The 23118-nt window shown below is 41.7% G+C and overlaps 1 protein-coding gene across 5 annotated transcripts in view; it reads left to right on the top strand.

Annotated features, from left to right (window-relative positions):
- Positions 1–23118, top strand: part of KLHL13 (kelch like family member 13) — a 71026-nt gene that overhangs the window by 29912 nt on the left and 17996 nt on the right. For 4 of the 5 annotated variants that reach the window (XM_021405974.1, XM_021405972.1, XM_021405973.1 and 1 more), the window contains one exon: positions 21987–22128. In XM_021405974.1, the coding sequence (XP_021261649.1) occupies positions 21987–22128 (142 nt within the window). Of the gene's footprint in view, positions 1–8126; positions 8255–21986; positions 22129–23118 lie in introns of those variants that run through there. The other variant, XM_021405971.1, reaches the window with a different exon arrangement.

Raw genomic sequence — 23118 nt, 5'->3', positions numbered from 1 at the left:
CTGTGAATTTTTCTAAAAACAGCTTTTGCAGTGCACAGTTTTCTATGCAGTATGCCCTGACTTGATCCTAAATTATCTGGATAGTTATGTTTATGTTATCACTGAACTGGGATGCTATAACTGTGGAGTTGTTCCACTCTAAGTGAGCATCCTAAAACTGCCATTATAGATTTGCTTCTGGAAGCAAATTCATAGTTTGTACATCTGCCCACTGTAACACAGTTGAGCGAGAGAAGTAATTGGCACCTTTTGAAACTTTACCTAGGAAAAGTTCAGCTTGCTTTAAATTTATATCCTCATCAATTCCGAGACAAAATGCAATTGGTACTTTCCTTTCTGCAGTTATTAAGCAGGGATTTTGGCATATCATGATGATCTTTGAATGTGAGTATATTTCTAAAGCAACTTTGCAATCATTTTTGTGCTCAGCCTTTTCTCTTTTGGGAGTCCTGTGTTTTTATCAGTCTTAACCACAAAGATTGTGCTTTCTTCTGTATAGAAGAGCATCAAACCAGGTTGTTTGGTTTTTCTTTGCTTTTCAAATAGGTAGTGTACAGGATATTGCTGGCCAAACCCCTGAGGAAGGAGGTCCTGAACAAATAGCCCAGGGAGGATCCCCCATATATCTTGTGGGAAGAAGTCTTTGGACTCCGCCTGCCTTTGACGAATGGGTGGAGTTGATTCCTGGTCACCTATGGCTCACATGAAGGAAAAAAGATTTTCTATGCTGGGCTTTTTGTACTGTACTGCCTCTGACTCAGCTGATCCAGCTTCAGTCCTGGTTCCACCTGTTCCTCATTCCGTTTAGGTGGAGCAGTCTTGAAGCCTCTATGATAGAGAAACTGTTCCATTTTTTACTCTGTACGGGGGAAGTACTGATGGTAGTAAGAAATCTCACCCTCAGCTTTTTGCCATGTGCCTTTGTGTGGAGACGAGCTGAACTTTGAAGCCTGAGTTATTATATTAAAATTTATATCAAACGTAAGATGGACTGATGTAATTGATCAAATCTCTTAATTATTATTTTTCTTGTGACTTAAAGCAAGCCAGCAGGCAGCATTGAAATAACAATGTGCAGCATGGCATAGTTGCTTCAAGTCTTGCCTAGAATGAGTGTTCCCACTGTTTTCTTGATGTTTTCTCTTGGCTCACAGGTTACACATAATGACTTGTAATGGCCTGAAGCATCAGCATCTTCCTCTGAACCTTTTCAATGTCTGTGTCAGTCTTCCCTGAGGGACTTTGGCCTTGGGATAAGGACTTCAGCCTGCCCACGTTGGCTGTGCAGGATTGTGGGTCAGCAGACTGGATCCATCAGCGCTGACAACACAGCAGGAGTTGCTGTGCTCGGGAAGTTGATCTTTTTGTCTCGTAAAGAAATTGATCACTGCTCTTACTGTGTGTTTCTATAGTGACTCGGCATGCTTTATTCTTGCCTCCCCATGCCTGCCCTTCTGAGCAGGGTCTGCCTTACATGCGTGCAGGAGGACAAAACCCACTCCTGATTAAAGACAGTAAGGTTTAGGGAGTGCAGAATGGCTAATATCTTCTGTATAAAGAAAACAAAAAGCCTGCATACTTCTATGAAGAGTATTACTTAAAGACATCAATAGACACATCACTAATGTCCCTTGCAGCTTGCTGTCTGGTGCATGGAATGTGCTGTCAGTGATTGGTCCTCTGTCCTATCCTCCTTTTAATTACTGAACTGTTTAATGTGTTTGTGTCATATCATCCAATGTGTAGAATGTGTTTGTGCATACTTTACTGAAACAAATTGTGCGGCCAACCAACCCTAGCAGCTGTGCAAAATTTGCTTAGGAATGAATGCTTTGTAGCCTACAGATTGACCTAATAAAAATCTGTTGCTTTGGACCAGTTGTTCTCAGGAGGGTCAGTCTGGCTGCTGTGCCTGTGCGTCTCTGTGGTGATTTACTAAATATAAGATGAGCACTATTCTCTGACTAAATTGGTGTTCATTCAACACCATTTCTTCAGAGCTGTATATTGTCAGCAGAGTACATGGGCTTAGAGCAACAGTTGGAAACCTCCATTAACTCAGTTTGGTTTTACCTCCTACTAAAAGGGTTTAAAACTTATTTTACCTAATACTTTTATGTAGTTTGCCCAAGTGAAGCTGAGATTTTTGGTTTTTTTGCCTTACTGTAACCTGTAGCTTGACATCAAGTTCAAGTCGTGTCTTTGCTCTTGGAGGTGATTTTCATTGCAAACCTTACCTCCATTTTTAGAGCAGAGCCCTCTTCAAGAATCCATGCAACTGCTCCAGAAGTGGAGTGAAATAAAAGCTGCTTTCATGGCCAGGAATGCACACTGAGCATTGTATTTGCTATTGCTGAGGACTCTGCACCATCACAGTGTACCTGAAACTGAATTACTATTCCTTGTTCCTTCTTGAGCAGTCATCTCAAGAATGAAGTTAGAGAATTAACTGTTTTCTTTAATATCTTGTAAGGAACTTGGTTCCGTTTTTGAGGCTGTGTATATCTTCTATGGTGCAGTTGCTTCTAGGTGATGCTGTAATTTATGCCTGGTATCTGGGGGCTTTTTGCCATTACCTGTGTATAAAAAAAAAAAAAAAAAAATAAAAACCACCCAACCAGCAACAAAGCAATGGAAACAACCCCAAAACATATCAAGTGTCTTTGCAGGGTGATGGGGAGTGAGTCAGAGCACAGGTGTAACTCAGAACTGTCTGTAGCTCTTCTACAAGTTATTTCTTAATGTATCTTAGGAAATCTAATTGAAATGCTATTTAATCGTAAGGTAGATCTCTGAAGTTTCTAAAACAGTTGTGGTTTCCTGAAAAGTACTCACAGATGCACATGACTGGTTTTTTCTTCTATTTCAGTATTTGGGGAATACCACAGTATCTCCTGGAGGGAACACTGTGCCAATGCAGCTCTCCTTCTGTATGCTTTCCTTAGAGATCCTGAGGAGAAGAGCTGTGCATTACTTGCTCCTATTCGTCTTCTAGGATTGTGCCTTGAGCTGCTTTTAGAATGCTGAGATGTGATCTGATTGGGAAACGATTACTGCGTTTGAGTTCTACGGCTTTGCAATTTTATTGGAGTTCTGGAGTTGTATTTTTAATTTTCTTCTGTGTTAACATGGCCTCGTGCAGCAGCATGCATCAGTTCAAGGTGTTGGTAGTTGTAAGATGGACAAAAAACCAGAGAAGTTCCTTCCAATCTGAAACAGGGGTTCTGCCTTCAGCCCGAAGCAAACTGTACTGGGGTTAAAAATCACTTAAAAGAGGTGTTAACCATTTTTTAAAAAAGCAAAAAGGCTTTGAATCGTTTTATTTTTAGAACACCAGGTATGGGGACCAAATATCAGAAGTTTAATGATGTTTGAAAGTTGGTGAGCGTCAGCATTTGAACCTCTTCTTGGTTGTCACTGAGTCCAGAACCTTAAGTACTGCCAGTAAAAAGTAGCCTAGTGTTAGCAAATGTTATTTTTGATGCAATGAAATATTTCAACCTTCCTGTCTGCATTTCTGAATGTAAATGGGAGATGTGCATTGCCCGCTCGCTGTAGCTTTGAACATTTTCCTTTATGGTTCAAATGAACACAGGGTTATGAGAGGGGTGAGGATTTCTCAGGTCCCTCCAGAAAGGGTTTGCAAGGTTGAGGAAGCTCCCCTACAGCAGAGCCCTATTCCCCCCTAGTGGTTTCAGCTCTCAGATACGCAGGAGATGAATGGGATGTAAGCAGCTGGCTGGAGCAAAGCAGGCCATCACTTAACCCACAGCAAATTGTTTGGCTGAGCAAATGTTTTTAGCTTTTCTTTTGTATACTTTAAAGACTTTAGAAGAAGTCTGTCTTAAAACCGATGAAAATCCAGTGGCACATCTAGAAGTTAGGCTTCGCACTGCTTGGTTTTCCTATAGAATTCATGTGGCTTTCCAAGACTCAGATAAGTGTTCTCAAACGAGTGTGTTCTAATGATGCTGCTGTGTTCGGTCGCATTTTTCTGCATGACTTTTTCTTCTTGGAAAAACCACAAAGGGAAGGCAGTCTGATGGGGAATTCAAAGGTGGTTTAACAGTTTGGTGGGAAATGCATGTGCCCCAGGAGCGTGAGCGTTAGAAGAGAGTCTGTAGTTCATAGCACGGTGCATTTTGCAAAAAGCAGCAGAAGCATGGTGTATCAGCAGCATGCATGTGGTAACATAGGAGTAGCTTGGTGTCCAAGGTGCACAAAGGAAAGGGGACGATGGAAGGGAGGAGGAAGGGAGAATCACGGGGGGAACAGTCCCAGCTATGGTGGGAAGGAGCCCGACCCCAGCGATGGTCAGCACTCATGTAAGTGTTGTCTGTGGGCTTTGCTGTATGGCCTCAATCACTTCACACCATGTCAGCAGCTCAAGGCTGTGAAATGGCTCCTTGGGACTTGGCCTCTGGTCTCTTTTCCTTCTTGTGCCACCTGTTCAGTTACTTCATGGAGGAGTTTCCAGCAGCTGTGCTCGATGCCATGCTGCTCACTGCCTTTGCTGTCAGTCTACACAGTGCAGGTTTGGAAAGAGTAGCATAGAATAGTTGCTTGAAAACGAAAGGCTTCCTCTTGTTTTTCGTATGCAACATAAAAGATCAGCAAGACGCTTGGATAATAAGTAGAATATAACTTCAAGCAAGTTTGGAAGTATCTAATATATTAAACTTGAAAGTGAACTTGCTTAAAGTCACACCCCTTAAATGAGGGGAATGGTCCCAAGGAGCAGCTCAATCTGAGCAATTATCCGACTCCTTAGATTTAAAATTCTTTTAAATGCTGAAGCAAAGCAGAGTGCTCTGGTTTGCTGCTGTAATGGAGTGTTTTTGTAGCACTTGTTCAGGAACAACTGTTTCCTCAGCAAATGGGAATCTGCACAGAGCTGTAGTGCTGCTTTTGGCCTTCAGGACCGATGAGTGTGGGGATGAATGGAAAAGCAATGTAATGTGAGGACAGAAACGTGGTGTTTCCAGTGGGCACTGAACGCTCTAGGGGAGCAATTGTTTTCTCCACCTTTTAAAATGTGTACTGGGTGTGCTAAATTCTGGAGACTTAATTAAAATAACAGAATGATATACTGAGATCTGTTCTGGGAGGACTCGTTCACATAAAGCATGGTTAGGTGATGTTTTCTCAGGGAGTACTTAACTGATTTGGGACCATCAGGAAGACATTTGATGTACAGTGATGTGCAGATAGGGGATTTGTTTCTCATGTGGTTCCTCTTGGAAGTGAAAGGCATTTCTCTGGGTTTGGAGTACCCAGCACTGCTACTTCCTTCAGCTCTGTGCTTTTTGTACATTGACTGTTTCATCAGTAGTGTGCAGAGTGTAGGGAGTAGATTAAGCTGGGTGGTGCTTAGGTTTTATAAACCTTTAAAAATGTTAAATTTACTGTTATTGATTTGTTTTTTTTTCCTGTAAGGATTTTAATTAGATTGCTTATCAACTAGATGGAAAAAACAGAGATGGGCAGAAGCACACAAAGGAGAGAGGAGGTATGCGAAAACAAATGTTGTGCTCTATACAGAGTGATCTTGTTGGTCTCAGAATTGAGGAGCACATCTGCTTTCTGGATGTGTGTTGGTTGACTTGGTACTGGTCAATGTGTGGCAATGACTGTACTGCTGAAGCGGACCTTTTCTTCGTTAAAAACAGATGCAGATAGTATTAACACAGCTGCTTCTGAAAAGGTGCTGCATGGGATGTCCTTGGCATCATTCTCTCGTACTAGCAGTGCTTGCAGTTGATAAACAGAATCATGGAATTGAATCATTTGAGTTGGAAGGGACCCTTAAAGGCCACCTGGTCCAACTCCCTGCACTGAACAGGGACACCCACAGCTCCAGCAGTGCTCAGAGCCCTGTTTAGCCTGACCTTGGGTGTCTGCAGGGACGGGGCACCACCACCTCTCTGTGCAGCCTGTAGTGAACTCCTTGGGTTGGGTAGAGCAGATGGGTGCAGATTTAAGATGGCTGGTAGGTGGTGGCACTAGCTGTGCGCTCAGAATGAAGAAAGAGCGGCGTTATTTGCTTGTTATGAGACAGCTTGTGTGTGATGGTAAATGCAAAAGCAAGTTTGTGTACAGATTCAAAATCTTGAGGTTTTCTATGTGGCTACGGGACCTACTATTTCATGTGTTTCAAATGGAGTTTTAGGCCTTCAGTGTAGTAACACAGAGCAGGATGATCTAGCAATCTGCTACGTACTGGGGCACACGTAATTTGTGAGCACACAAGTGTGGATATTGACGTGTAAATGCATACATTCTACTAATAGTGTAAGGCTCCTTGATACTAAGAATGCATACTTCCTATTCGTGGGACTGCTGTTTCTTAATATTTATAGCATATGAATACTTTGTCCTGTCCAACTCATGTCTGTGCTGCACTCTGAGTAGCAGCTCCTGTGAAATTTTTCCAGTCTTAATGTTGCTAATGTGTAATGAAGATTTTCAAAGAGCTGGATTTGTTCAATAAATGTATCCAGTGTTGAATTCATCCTGGGATATGATCTTCCTGGATTATTTTAGTTCATTGCCCGTGGCTATGGTAACAGTCTTAAATGTACAAAAACTATTTTTGGGAAACATTTTCACTAATAACAATCAGAAGCAGCAATTATTGCACGGTGACTTCATCCCCCAAATAAACTTAACAATGTAGGTTTCACCTCCGAAAAACCCATCGGAGTGTTACTAAGCGCTATTAAAATGCCTTCAAAATTTGTAGGCATCCTGCTCTTTGTTCCATTCTTTATTGCGGAGCGGTGTGACAGGGTGTTGGCTTTTTGTGATGGGATTAAGCTGTCCTGATGAACAGAAACATTGTCACGCTGCACAAAGGCTGTTCGGAAATCTATAGAATAAACGCCTTGAATAGCGTTGATACTGTCGACAGTGGCCATAAGTGGAACATCATTTTTTTTTCCTTAAGGGAGGTAATCAATGCAGTCAAAGCTTTTCCCTTTTCTTCCTAGAAACCTGATCGGCTTATGCACAATGTGCCATTAAATTCTCCATTCCGTTTTTAATAGCTCGCCTTCTAAACTCCCCGCTGTCGTCAGCCCCGGGAGGTGACGGAGCGGAGCGTGGAGTTGCAGAGTGGTCCCTGATGGACACCTGCGTGCCCGGCTGCCTCCCTGCTTCTCCAGGCAATGCGTGAGCTGCGGGGCTGGGGGGGCCAGGGGACGCTCAGGATTAGATTGTTGATAGCGTCCCTACGAGGACTGCTATTAACAGCACGCTGCTCTCCGCTTCTGTGCTGCGGAAGACAGAGTGATATTTCTGTTCCCGTAGCATGTTGTAAAATGCATGAGATTTTGCTCATCCTCCCTGGAAATGAGAATAGGAAAATGAGAGCGTCCTGAAGCAGAAGCTGTTAGAAGAGCATGCAGAAACCTGCAGCGATTTATGCTTTATTTTGTCTTCCTAGCTATGGATTAGAAGGACTGATTTCTGCAATGGGCTTTTTCCATAATGGCTTTCTTGTATTGTTTGGTCAGAGCTTGCACAGGAGGAAAACAGGCTGCTGAATTTAGTCACTGATCTCTATTAGCCGTGGCCTAAGGCTATGCTGAGATTTATATCCCATTTGTATTGTTGCAGCTCAAAAGAAGAATGTTCAGAGGATGACAAGTGTATTCTGAGTAGGTACGTTGTTTCATTTTTATATGAAACCCATTTTTCTGCTTTCATTGGTCAGAAATGAGGTTAATAGGAAGAGAATATATATAGTGCAGTGCTGCAGTGTCCCTGTTAAGGTAGAACAATAGCATCAGAAATAGTTCCTTGAAGAATTAGTTGCTTTTATTAAATAAAGCTGCATTGTGCTGGTGTGCACGGTGCAGTCTTTCTCTTTTTTTTATCCATATACTGCAGTCAGCGCTTCCCTAACGAGGTGGCACTATTGTTGAGTTAGAACGATAGAATCATCGTATTGCTTTAGGGGACAGCAGGATTTAAAAGGAGATGCCTTGCAGCCCCGTCTTACAGATTGGAAGCATCGGTTTAAGGGCATTGGCAGAATCATTTCCTTGTTCTTAGCAGCAGCCACTGCTGTGTCAGTAGTGTGTGGAATGGAAGTCCTAGTTGGTAGTCTGTTATGGAAACGCTGTTTACTGTTATTGTAGTACCGTGGTGACAACATGCCATTGAAATGGAAAACGAGCTCTCCTGCTATCTGGAAATTCCCAGTTCCTGTGCTTAAAACATCCAGGTCATCGCCACTTTCTCCAGCATACATGTAAGTGAGAGAAATGAGGATATTAAGGTGGGAATTCTTTCGTGAGACTACCCTGTGGCAAAAATACCTTGTTATGTATTGAATGACATTGGCACCCGGAATTTTACCTTGTTTTGTATGTAGACCCTGAGATTTTTATCCTGGATGTTTCATGATGGATGTCGTGTTGAGTCTTTCCCTCTTTGTTGAAACGTAGAGAAACTGTGCAGATTAAGCCATATTCGTAATACCGTGAATGTTCTTTTGAAAAGTTCATGTTGATGTTAATTTGTAGAGCTGAATGGAGAAGTTAAGGTGTGAGGCAGGCTTAATTTGTGGTGTATATGCTAACATTTCCTCCCGGTTGAAAACTGAACGTGGAATCACTTGCTCTGTTGTAGTGCACTTCTGTTCGTGCTCTTCTACGAAAGAAATCACCCTGCTTTGGTCTTTTATCCTTGCAAGCTGTAGCCTTATTGCAATTTGAATGCCTTCGGTCATTTTAAAAAGTTAAAATAAAAGCTTAAATGAGAAATAGAAATCATTGGTATCTGAATGCTTACATAGTTGCTCGCTTTGCCCATGTACAGTAGCTTTACATTTTTGATAGCCATGAGAGCGGCGTGCTTTGTTTGCCTTGCCAAATCTTGGTGGAGCTTTTGTTCACCTTTTGCTGCTGCGAGTTGTGTGTTAGAATATACAGGTGGCTTTGTTTCCTTCTGTGAAATAAAGCTCAGCCTCGGGTAGGAAACTGCTTCTGCCTCTAAGGAAGCAGCTCTCTCAAAATGAGTTGCTTCAAAATGCAGAAGTAACTGTGTAGGTGACTTCTGTATTTGGGAAATCACTGTAAAAACTGACTTTCCGATAGCATCCCAGCCTAATAGCTACGGGATTCGTGCTTCCCAGTTTTTGGTGGTGGTTTTATTTTTTTTTTTGCTGCAGCTGCTGTAGGGCCGTGCTATAAGAAATGGGTGTTCAGAGGTTCTCTGGATGGTTTTTGCTTGTTGCTGAGCGCTGTGTTGGTAGGCGGTGGACCCGAAGCCGTGCGAGAGGTGCGGTGCGTGCGGTCAGCATCGCTCCAGCCGGGAAGGCGAGCGGCTGCAGAGCCAACCTGCCTGCATGGAACCTGGGCAGGGAACGCTCCTGTTTTAAGATAGATGCTTTAATCCATTGCGTGAAAATCTGTGTCACAGAGTACCTCCAATATGCTTAAGGCTGCCAGCTATTTCCAATAAATTGTTGCTTACCGTAAGTGTTTTTTAATGACTAAATGCAAAATACTTTGAGAGTTGTGAGGCTTTGGAACCTATTTCACAGTAGCAATGTCTCTGGTCTCGTCTGATGTGCGTTGAAAACTACTTGCTAAATGCAGGCAACATCAGAAATAGCCCGGTCTGATCCGTCCGCTGCTCAAATGGAACGCTTTTGTGTGTCGCCTTTAAGTTGTTAATCTAGCTCTGTGTGTGCTTCAGCTTTTATGGCAGGGATCGTATAGCTGATTACCTCTATGTGCTCAAAGTATGCGAACAGGTTTAGTGGTCATACTTAACTATATGATGCTGTGCTTATCCGGTGCACGAGAAACATGTGAGCAGCAGCCTTAATCATTTTCATAATGATTCCGCGTATCCGAATGCTTATGGAGGTGTTTATTCACTGCCCTGACATCAACAGGACTCTCAAATGTAGCCTCAAAATGATTCATGCACTTCATGAGGGGGAAAAAAAGACAAATGTTACAAAATGGCACCTAATTGATTGGATAGCAGGTGTGGACGGGCACAGCCAACCTTGTGATTTAGATCGGTCGGTAACATCAGTGATGGAATCATCTTTTTCATTGCAGAGATGATGCTAAATTGGCTAAGTGCTTTGTGATGCGTTTTTCACCTTCACGGCTGTAGGTTTTCTCCCACAGGTAATGCTCTGCACGCTGGCAAGGGGCTTCTTTCAAGTACGTACTTGCAAGCGACACGTAAAACAGTGCATCTATTGATGTAAAATATGACCATAGAAGTACTGGATTTACAGATGAGCACTTCCACGTTTGATATTTTGGATCTAGAGTATACAAATCTAAACTGGAACTTTAGTCCCTTTAATAGTTGGTGTCTTAGTGTTATGGGTTTGTAGTGCAATTATTGTAACGGAAAGCAGGGAGACCTTAAAGGCTCGGCTTTTGTCACACTTACAGTGAAATTCCAATCCTTCAAGCTTTTTCTTGAATTAAAGTTGGCATTAGAAGTAGGATGAAGCTTCTAAAGCTGATTTATAAGTAACTTATCTAGAGAGTAAACCCATTGTTGGGACTTGCACATTTTATGAGGTCTGTGTACCTGATACCTGAACTCTGCCTTAGTTTCCCTGTACTGGAATGCCGAGCTGTGGCTCTTGAGAGTGTTTGGTGCTCAGATGAAGCAGGCATCTCTGTACAAAGTACCCCTGTAAAACGTTAATTGTCCTGCGAGCTGTGCAGCCGGATAAATCTAACTGCACTTTCTGCTTTAAAAGTTTGTTCCCAAGGTGCAGAATGCATGCGGAGAGCTTACCCGGGAGAGTCCTCTGCTGCAGGAAACTTGTGTCCAGGTAGTATATGAAATAAGGGGCCTGCTGAAGTTGAGCTAATGGATTTGTAGGCAAGTGGGTGGGTTTGTTATGGGGAAGTCTGCTGTTTGCACTGGGTCTGGTACTGCTTTTTTGGCAGTGGAAAGGAGAAGCAGCGAATCACTGCTGTATGGTTTCCCATAGCTACAGATATAGTTGCAGTTTTAAGGACCCTTCCAGAAAGCCCTCACATTATTCAGAGGGAGAAGGCAAGCTGTCTCCTGGTGGTACTGGTCCTGAATAGTTTGAGATTGCCCCAAGTCCACCAAGAGATCCAGGGACATTTCGTAGGGAAAGTCCATATTAGAAATGGGCTGCTGGCATGTGATCAGTGTACATAGCTCTAATGCAACTTGTGATTTAGTGTGGAAGGTTGAAATGTGCAGACATACGGGCAGGTGTGTGCTTCCATCGAGCTGCTTTTGCATTTTCTTCATCAGGGCTTAGAATACAGACTCAGTTGGTTGAAATGAGTGCAAAAGCTTTTACAGCAAGTGTATGCCCTGCTGGGGCAAGTGTTCGTGTTTGCTGTTGTGTTGGTGTGCGGGGATGGGCACAGGTGACTCTGTGTTGGTGGAGGCAGGCGAGTGGTTCCAGCAAGTAAACCAGAGGAAAGGAGCTGGTGAATGATCCCAAACTGGAAATGTAGGATTTCTCAGAATTGCAGGTATTTATTGATGACCGTGTCTTAAAAACAGGTGATTTAAAACCAGACAAAAACCAACAACAAAATATAGATAGAAGCAAGCAGAAGTTAAGAGGGGAAGCGCTGAATTAAAGAACGACAGATCGGTGTGGTTATGTATAGCAGTTTTAAGGTGTAATGAAATATGCTCACAAAGTACGATTGTTCACAATGTCATCACCTGATGTCATCTCATACGTGAGGGTCTTATGGAGAATGTTCTCATTCACATTAGGGATGTCATTTAGATCGTTTTCCAAAGTTGTGCACGTCTTCCTCTTACAGGAATGGAAGAAATGCTTGTGGAAAACCTGGAGATCAGAGTACTATGATACACATCTACTAATTCAATAGCAACATTTCAATGGCAAAAATAGTAAAAAATAATTCGATACTAGAAACTAGGATAACAAGAGCCTCTCTAATCCTATTTTGAGTCAAAACATTTTCTGGAAAGCTAAATGTTGATTTAAGTGTTCTTTGTCCTCAACATGCCATGTTTAAAAATAAGTAAAATTGAATTAAAAGAATCTTCATGTGGAATGATCTGTGTCTAAAATTAGTGCTGTCTGTTGAGCAGTGGTTTGATATTTTTAAATGGAAGCTGTTCTTTGAGTGCATTTCCATCAATGACTGATGGTATGAGAAGTAAACAAATGCAGTGGTCCAAATCTATCTTTATCATAGAATCACAGAATGGCCTGGGTTGAAAAGGACCTCAAAGATCATTGAGTTTCAACCCCCCTGCTGAGTGCAGGGTTGCCAACCGCCAGACCAGGCTGCCCAGAGCCACGTCCAGCCTGGTCTTATCAGAGGGTTTGTAATGCAGTACGTCCATCCTGAGCGATCTGGTTTTGAAGGATCTCTGACTGGATATACAGTGCAGTAATGGAAGTCAGTGTGCGAAGAAGTAGAATGAATTCTTAATACTCCGGAGTGATCAGTGTTGGTTTTAGCTGCTTATGTAGGTTAATGCTTTTTTGTGTTTTTTTTTCCAAATCTGATTTGCTCTACAGCGAGCTCTTTGTATTGATGCTATACGATGATACACTTAAACAGGGCAAGCTGCGTGTGGGTAATTCAGAGATGGGCTGCATTGACGGGTGTCTTTTGCGACCACTTTGTGTCCACTGCTTCCACTGGGTGTTTGCAGCACACCCTTGTGCTGGGCTCTTCTTACATCTGACAGGCAGTGCTCCTCCATTCACAGCGCAGCGAAGCCTCGCTTACCTTTGGCAAGGTTTCCACTTGAAGCAATTGTTTGCTGGACATTTCACATTTCACTGTGTTGAAAATCAATGTCCGGTCACCCCAAATGCTTATTAAAAATAATCTGCCAATGTGTGCCTGCAATTGAGGAGGGGAGGTGGCGTTTGGAAGAGGTTTGTTTCGTAAATAAATAGAAGGCTACCGTTAATCCCAGTACATAGACTTCTTGCTTATGCCTGTTAATCTTATTTTTGCTTTTTAAATAGATGCTTCAGTAAGTTATTCGAAGTTTGAAATGTAAAACTTCATTCTAGTAATAAACTGGCAAAACAAGAGAAATTGGTTATCATAAGACGTCCTCATTTATCTGATTTCTTTTTTCTGGTCAGACCTTCAGAGGTGATTCCATGACTTAAAGGTTCGCAGTCGCCTGCTCCTTCCATAGAATCCTGCAATAATGACATTATGCTGTGCTGTTCTAAATCATTTCCATTGAATTATCTTGAATATATTACTTGACCTGTTCTGCCTGAATACCACATCTGCCAGTTTGTTGGTTTTTTGCCCTAATTTAATTGTTATTGTGGGGAGAGCCTTGTGCAGTTGTTTTATACTTGCTGTAGTGCTGTGCAGTAGTTTCTGTTGAGTTTGGATGGGGATATCTCTGTGTTTCCATAGAGAGCACATGGGGAATACTGGAGTCTTAAAAATAATAGAGTTCTAATTGAGATTAGTGGGGATTGTGGAGTGATCATGTGTAGTTAGAGCACTAAAATGGAAGTGCATATCCATAGCGTTGCTATAATGTTTAGTCCTGCAGTGACTGAGACTGTTGCAGCATCGGCTGCAAAAAAGAATTTTTATCCTTTATCCTGGAATGGACAAGTACCCCACGTGTGTTATCTGATATGCTTACATTTAAACACATTAATAATGTGTGTGTGGGGGAAACAATTTACAATGCCAACCTTAAAACAAACAAAAAAACCCAAACCAACCAAACACAAAAAGCTCCAGTCTTCCCAGGGGGGTGTAGTCAAGGAATACTAAACAGCAGTGAGAAGTGACAGCAAGAGGAATGATGGAAGGTCCTAGGCAGAAAGAGCAAGGGTTAATTACCAAACCGTGATGTTGGAATATTGGGTATTAATTCGCTGGCCTTTAAGCATTCAGATTTATCCTCTGTAGCATATAGGAGAACAACGGTTCTGCGACAAAGAACAAGTATGGGAGTAAGTTGTTACAGGGATACAGTGGAATATATATTTTTTTTATCGCCAAAGCTCAGTTGTGCAGGTGCCACCATAAAAATAAATGGGTTTTAGTCCATTAGCTTTGCTTTCATTCTAAGGAACCATTCTGCTAATTTAATGATTTCTGTGTATGCGAAAACTAAACTTAATGACATCAGGCAGAGCTGTAATCTCCCGGTGCATGCAAAAATATTTGCAGTGTTTCCTGTAATGTGCAGGAAGCGTGAAGCTGTGCAGCCAGAATTAGCACTTACCTTTCCGATGCTTAAGACCAAATATGAAGGGCAGAGAAATAGAATGTGTCAGTACAGTGTAAAATATGATGCCTCCAAGTGACTGCATTCTGCAGTTTTGAACATCAAGGGCGTAAAATAGTTCTTTAGAAAAATGGCAAAGCGTGCGTATGCGCTTTGCTTTCTGTTTTTAATGGTAGGAATCGATGCACTAACACCAACTTTGGCAAAATGTCATTAGAGAACCGCTTGTAATTTAGCATCGTTAAACAATCGGTCTGCGAATGTAAGCTATAAATGGCTCAATGAAAGCAAACCCTTTGTCAAATAGATAAATGTGGATGTGGTGCTAAGGCTCCCAGAGAGACCGCATACTGCGAGGAACAAAAGCTTTATAGCAATGACTGAGCCAAATATTGCTTTGTTTCTGTGGAAAACATATTTGATTTAACCAGTGGGCTGTAATTATGCAACAAACAGCTTGAGAGCTCCGATAGTCCTTAGTTGTTTAAGAAATAATTTTGTGGGGAATGTTTTCAGTGCACGTGTGCATTTTGGGAAATGAAACCTAAGCAGTGGATGTTGCTCGGTCCTTTGCTAGCTTTGTGGGACTTCATTTAGTGCTGGCCTTTGGTCCCAGCTTGGCCTTGTGTCAAGTAACACAACAATGTTCCAAGTGATGCTGGGGTTACCCTTATTTCCATGTCCCCCGCTCTGCTCGGTTCCATTGGCACTCAGTACAGCTTTCATCACCTGAGTGTTCCCAGTGCTTTTCTTGGTTTCTGCTGACATTGTGTGCTTGTGTCTGGAGTGTTATGGCAGGGTGGGGATGAGATGTGTTGGAGTCCAAGTGGCATTGACTGACATACATTTTCAGTTTAAAAAAAATGCGTTGAGAATGGCTTGACATCTGTGCTTTTGTCTCCAAAACTGTATTTCAAACTTTCATTCTAGAACAGCTTCAGTAGGTTCTCTTGAGCCTGCCTGGTTACAGTGAGTTGCTGTTGGAGCCATTCCAGGTGGTTTCGTGCTTCTGGTGATGGTGCTGGCAGAACTGTGCAGTCTGCTTTGCTTCCATGCTTGATGTTGGCCTTAGATGCGATCTAAATCTGTGGTGAAAATGTTGAACTCCTCACTGGTAGGTATGCACTACCTACTTTCACAATAGAATTTGCTTTTTCTAAAAATGCAATGTAATTTCTCTTTCTGTAAGGCTGATTCACTGTTCTCATTGTAGGTTTGCTCTTGTTTCCTGCAGCTTTTTCCTTGCCATCGTAGCTTGCTTTCTCAGGCAGTTACCCCCACAGCTTTTCTTCTTTGCTAAGACCTGGTGTACAGAAGGAGCAAGGACCACTACAGATCGATTCATGTTCTCTCGCTGTGCAGCTAGGTTGGGAGCAGGAGCTGCTCATTGCTATGAGTATTTCATGTGTAGCTGTGCCCAAGCCGCAGTCAGAGCCGGGAATCCACCCACCTCTGCTTGCTGCCCCTCAGCATGCATCCGTGAGCTGTCCTTGTCATTCTTTGCTGATTTTGTTGGGTCTGGAATCCCTTATCCACCTCTCCTGGCACCCTTAGAGCCTAGTGAATAATTGGTGACTTCTCATGGTTTGTTTTGCTACACAGAAGCTGTCTGTCTGCCCTCATTGTACAATATCATACAGTATTGGAAACAACCTGATTTTAAAGGCAGGATGGATAAATGCGTGCAAGAACACTTATTTAATTCAAGAAACAGTAAGCTTTGTACCTTTGCTCCTTGAATGTAGATTTCAAAGAACTCACCATAGTACTAAACGAATATTAACGTGTTCAGCTGCTAATGCCCTTCTAACCTCTAAAGGTCAGGTATAAAAAGCGAGATATTGGAACATACAAGGTGTGAGGGGTGCTGCACTAATTGCTGTAGCTGCTTTTGAAAATAGCAACCATAGCGGCGACAGCGTGGTGTTAATTCACCTGGGGTGAAGGTTTGCACGTTCTGATTGTGGCAGCGCCTTCCAGGTGAGCAGCGTGAAAATGGAGTTTCAAGGAATTACGATAACTGGATAAGTACAAGTGTTCCTTGTTACATTATCAGCCTCCAGTTCATCCATTAAAATTATGGCTTTTAAAACACGCGTGGGAGGTCATTTCTGTAGATCCTTCCAGTGCTGCTCTTGCATTTCTCCTACTTCCAGGTGTTCAGCAGCAGCAAAGGGTACAGAATACGACACCAACTGCCCTGTGCCAGTCCCTGCACGCCCTTAAAGCAGTAACAGAAATTTGGACATTCTGGTTGGTTTGCCAACCTGTCCAGAAAAAAAATTGTCTTTTGTCTTTCTCTTCTGGGTGAGATCACACAAGATGTAAGCTTGCATTTCTTGTGCTATCCTTTGTGATTTTTTCTGTTAAGAAATCATTACCAACTTGATGGAATGGGTTAGTTTTACTTGGTTGCTGATGCCACAAAGGAATGAAGTTAGAAACTCTTACTTAAAAATAGTAAAAAGATGTTACTGTAGTGGGGAGACAAGTGTAGAAGTTATTTATTTACCAGAATAAGGGATGCCCTCAAGTTGTGTTGTCAGATGATTCAGAGTGGAAGAAATGTGAAGTACTGCGACTGCGTAATTTCTTCCTCTCTGTTATACTGATTTTAGAATTTCTTAATGGAAGTATTACAAGATAATTTCATACGGTGCTACTGTATCAGTTACGTTCATCGAGCTCCTCGATGGCATATAATTTGTTGGGGAACTCCTACATTCATTATTTAGGGAGCTGGAACATCTGTTTGTAGTGGAAAGACAGTGAGACAGGTGATACTTAAGCTTTATTGGCAGACTATGCTCACAAAGCAAAGAATTACTATATCTAATAGTATAGAAGAGTTTCACTGTATTTATTAGACTTCTCATTAATAGGTTCATTAGCAAAATACATGCACAGCTGCATGCAGGGCAGAGCAGCCCTGTACCATCCCATATCTTTCAAATAGTAAAGATCTCTATTGTTACAGGAGTAGCTTAGTATGAAAGAGAGAGGACGTTTTGTTGCTGAATACCATGGTACTGGCACGTGCCAGATGTGATTTCTGGAGGTGCCGTTTACCAGAACACTGCACTCGTGTCCACTGGATGGTGATTTGACAGAGAAAATATTATAATCCCTTCCAAAACAGTCTGTGGAGCTTCACCACCTGAAGAAAACACTGGCTGGACAGTATGGCTATGGTAAGCTTTTCCTCTGTTACACAAAGGTAGTGAGTTTCAATGGGAGAACACCAAGTAACATGCAGCTGTAGGCCTCTCCGGTGATTCTTCCAAACCGTGCCCTGTACATTGTTTCAAACAGAGCAATGATTTGTTGATACAAGTGAAAACATTCCCAGTAACATTCATAGTTGCCTTGTTTCTTGTGGCCACGTAAGAGTGACTCCATATTCTTTCACTGTGTTTTAAGGAATGATCTTACTATTCCTGTTGTTGAGCACTACCCACAGTGGCTACTCTTTTCTCTGGACTAAAATATTCCTGGCTAACTTAGCATGGGTGCCACCAATTTCTGCTTACTGTAAGTCACTTGGCTGACTCCAGGCTGTTTCAACAGGTTGATATTTGCAGAGTGCTTTAGGAAGCCATTTGTCTATTGCCTCTGAATCACATTGTAAGCAAATCCTGTTGAGAAATACTCGTCAGGAGGTGCTGGAAACTTCCAAGACTTGAAGCACATCTGGAAGGAAGGCACCAATGATGCTGATGCTGGGGGATGCACTCAGCCCTCAGCAAGCCTTCACCTTGATCCTATGGTTAAATAGTACTGTGGGATTTGTTCTTCTTCTCCACTGAGGTGGTAATTAGCAGTGATAGTGCAGTATGCTTTTCCTGTGCTATGAGGAAGTCATTGTGGCTTCATGTCTGTTTGCAGTAGTTCAAGAGCCTTACCAGTGTTTTTTCATAGCTGAACGTTTGGCTTAGTCATCTTTCCAGTTGCTGAGTGTACAGCTGGAGTATTCAGATACCTTGTTCACCTAGTATAAGGTGAGAAATAATACCTTTATAGGGAATAATGGATTTAGTGGGCAGTCTAGATCTTGTTACTTTTTTTAAATGGTGAAAATCAAAGCTATTGTCATTCAAATTGATGGGGGCAATGAAATTAGGCTATTTAACTTCCATACAATGCACGCTACTTTGCATATTTTGTTGCTACAAAATTATCAGTCGGAGGATTAACTTGGAGTCATGGGAAAGCGAAGCACACTTAGTTACACTGGCATAGGAAAAAACTGCTGTACTTGAAAGAGTTGGCATGAGGTGAAAAAGAAACTCCTGAATGACAGCTTCTTCTGTGATAGCAACTAATTAACCTCCGGTGGCTTTCCCTGTGCTGCTGAGAGGCTGCAGCAAGCCAGGAAGCTCCTCTGCTTTGCTATTGCAATGCTGATACCGTGTGCTGAACTCCGGCATCCCCTTGTTCCTAACGCTTAGAATTGAAAAGCCCATCCAGAGCAATTGTATGCATGAAAAGTGATGTAACAGCCACACTTACAGCAACTGGTGGATTATCAGTATGTCTTGTTGTAGCGGTAGCTGCCTCCTCCAACTTTTTTAACCCCAGTTAAGAATGCTACAGCTGTTCTTCTTGTTTAATGACTTCTATTGATCAGAACAATAGAATTAATTAGAAAATGAATTAGCTTTCTTTTTTTGGTAGTATGCTTTATTGTGATATACTGTGCTTGCAATAAAGTACCAATCAATATATTTACATTCATTATGATCTAATTAATTATAGTGCTTAGCAGACCTATGTTAATGAATATAAATAATGCCTTTGGTAGCAGCATCCAAATGTGACAGATGTACGTACTGTGTATTAATTGGGAATTCATTGAAATACGAACGACGTTACCCGTGGGTTCTGTGCATGAATGGTGGAGATATTTCTGAGGATTCACTTCACAGAACATAACTTTAGTTTTGGGGCTGAATAGTTTGAAATCTCTTTGCAGAAATTCAGGCAGTTTCAAATTCATCTTGTATGTGAGGTAGGACATGTTTCTGTTCTGTATATTGGTGTCATGCAGTATGGAAGAGCTCTTGCGTTTTTACTTCATCATGCAAAGGTGGATTTCTGGTCTTATGTGCAGATCAATGTTAACACTGCTCCAATGGCAATGGTGTGCTCCTCATTTCTGGTTGCTCTGGGAGGGCCCTGTGAGTTTCCCAGGACTTGGATTCAGGGGATCAGAGTGCTGCAACCTGAAGAATTGCTGACTTGTGTCGTAACTTTTGCCAAAACGAGCTCCCGAATGTTAATTCCTGCAGTGGGGGAGTGCTGAGCCTTCCAAAGCCATCAAACAAACTGGAGATGAAAATGGAGTGCGCTTAAATTAAAATGAACAAGTAAAAAAACAAACAACCAAATCAACAGAAGCCCACTTGTTTTTATTGAATCGGGAAGGAGAGGATTTCAAAAATAAAAATAAAAATAAAAAAGCAAAACCCAACCATGTAACTGCATCCATGGATCTTGTCTGAAGTTGTAGTAACCTTCCAGAGAAGAACACAGTGCTGCGATTCAGACAAAAGGTTTTAGATATCAGACCGTGCCACTGATGTGCTGGAAATCAAGTAATGGAAGGAACTGTGGATGCCCACAGCTCTGAGGTGTTGGATGGGTTTCTTGGAGTGCAGATTGTATCCCCCTGTTGGCTATGCAGCAGTAACGGGATGTCACGTGCTATAAAGGACCTTGTTAGAACAAAGCAGTGGGAGTTTTGTATTAATTCCTTTCAGAGATTCATATGAAATGTCGACATTGTGTTTTCTTCCAAGTTTAGAATAAAGCTTTTAAAGCCCCTTTGTAGAACAGCTATCTGATGTGACATTTCTGGGAGGTCTTTCAAGAGCAACTGCGGTGACATTCATGCCAGGTGACTCTGTGGTCCCCCTCCACTCACGCTCAGACATCTCCCAATGTGACTTTATGTTCCTTCTCTTAGAAAGGCGTCCAGATGTAAAGACTAGATGTCCCTTGAGATTGTTTGTGTTTCCTTGATGAGACTGCAGTCAAGCTTAAAACAACAACGAAACGCTGTAGAACAAAGTGGATTTAGGTCACGAGCAACTGCTTTGCTGCTGTGTTATATTGTGTGCATTTATTGTACAGCAAGGAGCTTGGAGAGCGCTTCCAATTAAGACACACCTTGTAATTTTTTCAATCACACTCTGGATTTGCTTTACAAATGCAGTGATTTGGTTTCAGACAGGACTGACCTGCTTGCTGCAGTACGTCTCCGCTGATGAATTTTCTTACATGTCTCACTACTGGGTTGCTACACTACGAGTCAAAGCCATCTCGATGTGCCCTTGTTCCTACAATCTGTTTTGTCTGTATGCATAAAATCTCCCTGTTTCAAACCCATGTGCGCTGTTGAATGGTGCATTTGTATGAATATGTTTTTGTAGCTGACCTGATGGAACCATGGGTTTGAACGAAGCACAGTGGTGCTATCTTAATAACTCTAAAGTTTCAGAAACTGCTTTCTATAGGCGATGTACCAAAAGAAGCTGGGGGGGAAATAGTTGTTGAAAAAGAAACCAAACACTTTCTGAAGGAAAACCAATATGTTTCAACTGCAGACTCTCATGTCATCCTTACACAGCGATCCCAATCAAAACTGGGGAAAAAGATCCAATTAATTTAAACACATTCTTGTCACTTAAAGTAATTTCTGAAACTTGTTCAGAGGCCAATGGTTTTACCTGCATGTTTAATATCTGGAGAATGTTTTGTATCTGAGACTTGCAGCATTTATTTTAAATTACTATGAATGTGTGTTGAAACAAGGAGTCTTTATTAATAATTAAGCCACTAATCCACAGACGGGAGAATTTTCTTTGCTAATTAATATTGTGTATATATGCATTAGATTGGTATGCATGCTAATATGTAATGCATTAGCTTACAGAATTCATGGGAACTAGTAACATTACTGGAGAGGAAGTTTATTTACGTTTTATAATAATTACAGGTTAAGGTAATTAGAATCTCATATGCATATCTCTATGTAAATCCAATTTACATCTCAAGATGCAAGTGGTAGGCTAATAATGGAGCAGTAATTCTTAACAGTTCTACCTAAATTAGCCCTTTCCATCTGAATTTGGGCAGTAATTGCTTGGAGTTAAAATGTGTGACAACTTTGCACTAGCAAATCGTAAATTAAGGTTATGAAGTGGTTGCCTCTAGTAGCAAAACTCTGAGTATTGTGTCCTGAAGGATTCCTTGTTGTGTTTCTCGAAGTAGCTTACAGCTGAGACTCTTAGTTATTTGCTGTTATTCATGCGTGAGCGAGACGATGTATGCCATAAGAAGGAATTCACTGAACTTTAAAGTTGCATTTAATGTTTGAATCTTGTAGCTTTCCTCTGCAGTCTGATGCAATAGTTGATTTTGAAGATGGAACGAGACTCCTGCGAGCATCCTAAAATTTTGGGAACGCACATGGAAATAAGTGCGTGAGGCTCTTAATCTGGGGGAGGGGACCAGGATTTATTACCTGCAAATAGAGTTTCTGAAATGATGCGGTTTAGGTACTTCACTTCCTTAGATTAGTTGAAGAGAACTGAATAGAATTGATTGTGTTGCCTGCTGGTTTTCTTGACCTATAGCTTCTGTGCTGTTACTTGTCATCCCAGAAGGCTGTGGTTTTAATGTGAAAGAGCACTTAATGAAAATAGGAGGTTGATCTTAAGGTTTCTTTGTTCTCATCTTCTTAGATCTCTGGTGGAAGAGGAGGATCCTCATATGAAAGTATCTCTTGGTAGCAGCGATATGGGCGTCTCTGCCCATCTACAGTCTTCGAAGACAGGGACCACAAGATTTTTCACCAGCAATACTCACAGTTCCGTGGTATTACAGGTAATTGAATACTTGTGTCAGTACAGATATGTACTGAGAGTTTTGGATGATCTAAAGAATACCTGTACTCAACAACCTTCACCGTACCTGTAGTTCCTAAGAGGTCTCAAAATGTGTTGACGTGCTGTGCTGGCAATGCCTATGAGGAAACATGGCTTGTAATTTCTTTTCCTGCAAGTTAAAGGTTCCAGTTTTAGTAACCTTTAGTGTCTATTTTCATAGTCCTTAAGTATATGCTACAAGCAGACTTCATAGGCGACTACGGACCTTTAATTTTAAAGATACAGCCTTTCCTTAAGATACCTTAACTCTTAAACTACATGAGGTGAGGCCAAGACTTCTCCAAGTGTTAAGCCTCAAAAGACAATGTTTACCTTCTTTATTAGTATGAGGAAAATGTCTGATGGCATGCCTGGTTGAAGGGAAGCGTTGTGTTGAAGCTTCTATTCCGTAGTATGTGAAGGAGGCCAGTGTTCCACGCATCTTCCCAGTGTGCCCAGCTGGGTATGTCTTTAGAGGAAAATCTTACTTGAAGGTGCTGCTGCAGACAGCTTCCTTTTCTGTTACAGTTAGCTATTGTGAGTGATTTGGAATAGACCAGCTCTTCTCTTAATTTTGCCTTGTAAAGTTTGCTAATAAATTTGATAAGCAGTGAACCAGATAGAAGCTTCCCTTTCAAGCCTTGATATTTTACAGCCTCTTAATTTGGGGAACACTTAAAGTGGCGTGGGACAGATTTGTATCTGGAGTGCACATGTCTGGACTGCATAGGTTAAAAAAAACAATACAAGTGCCTGCCTTGAAATAATTGCTGGAACGCATGTTTTCAAAACAAATTCCTTCCTGGAAATAACTTAATTAACTGAGTAAAGCAACTTTCTGAGGCACAGGGTACTTTGTATTCTTCAGCCATTTATAGAAAATGTTCTGGTTAAGCTTTCAATGAATAATTCTCATTGAATATATTAGATATAATTATTGTAAAAATGA

Source organism: Numida meleagris, chromosome 8, assembly GCF_002078875.1.
Source record: "Numida meleagris isolate 19003 breed g44 Domestic line chromosome 8, NumMel1.0, whole genome shotgun sequence".
NCBI classification, from domain to species: domain Eukaryota; kingdom Metazoa; phylum Chordata; class Aves; order Galliformes; family Numididae; genus Numida; species Numida meleagris.
Note: the sequence above shows the minus strand (reverse complement) of the source record. Positions and strands in the feature narration are given on the sequence as shown.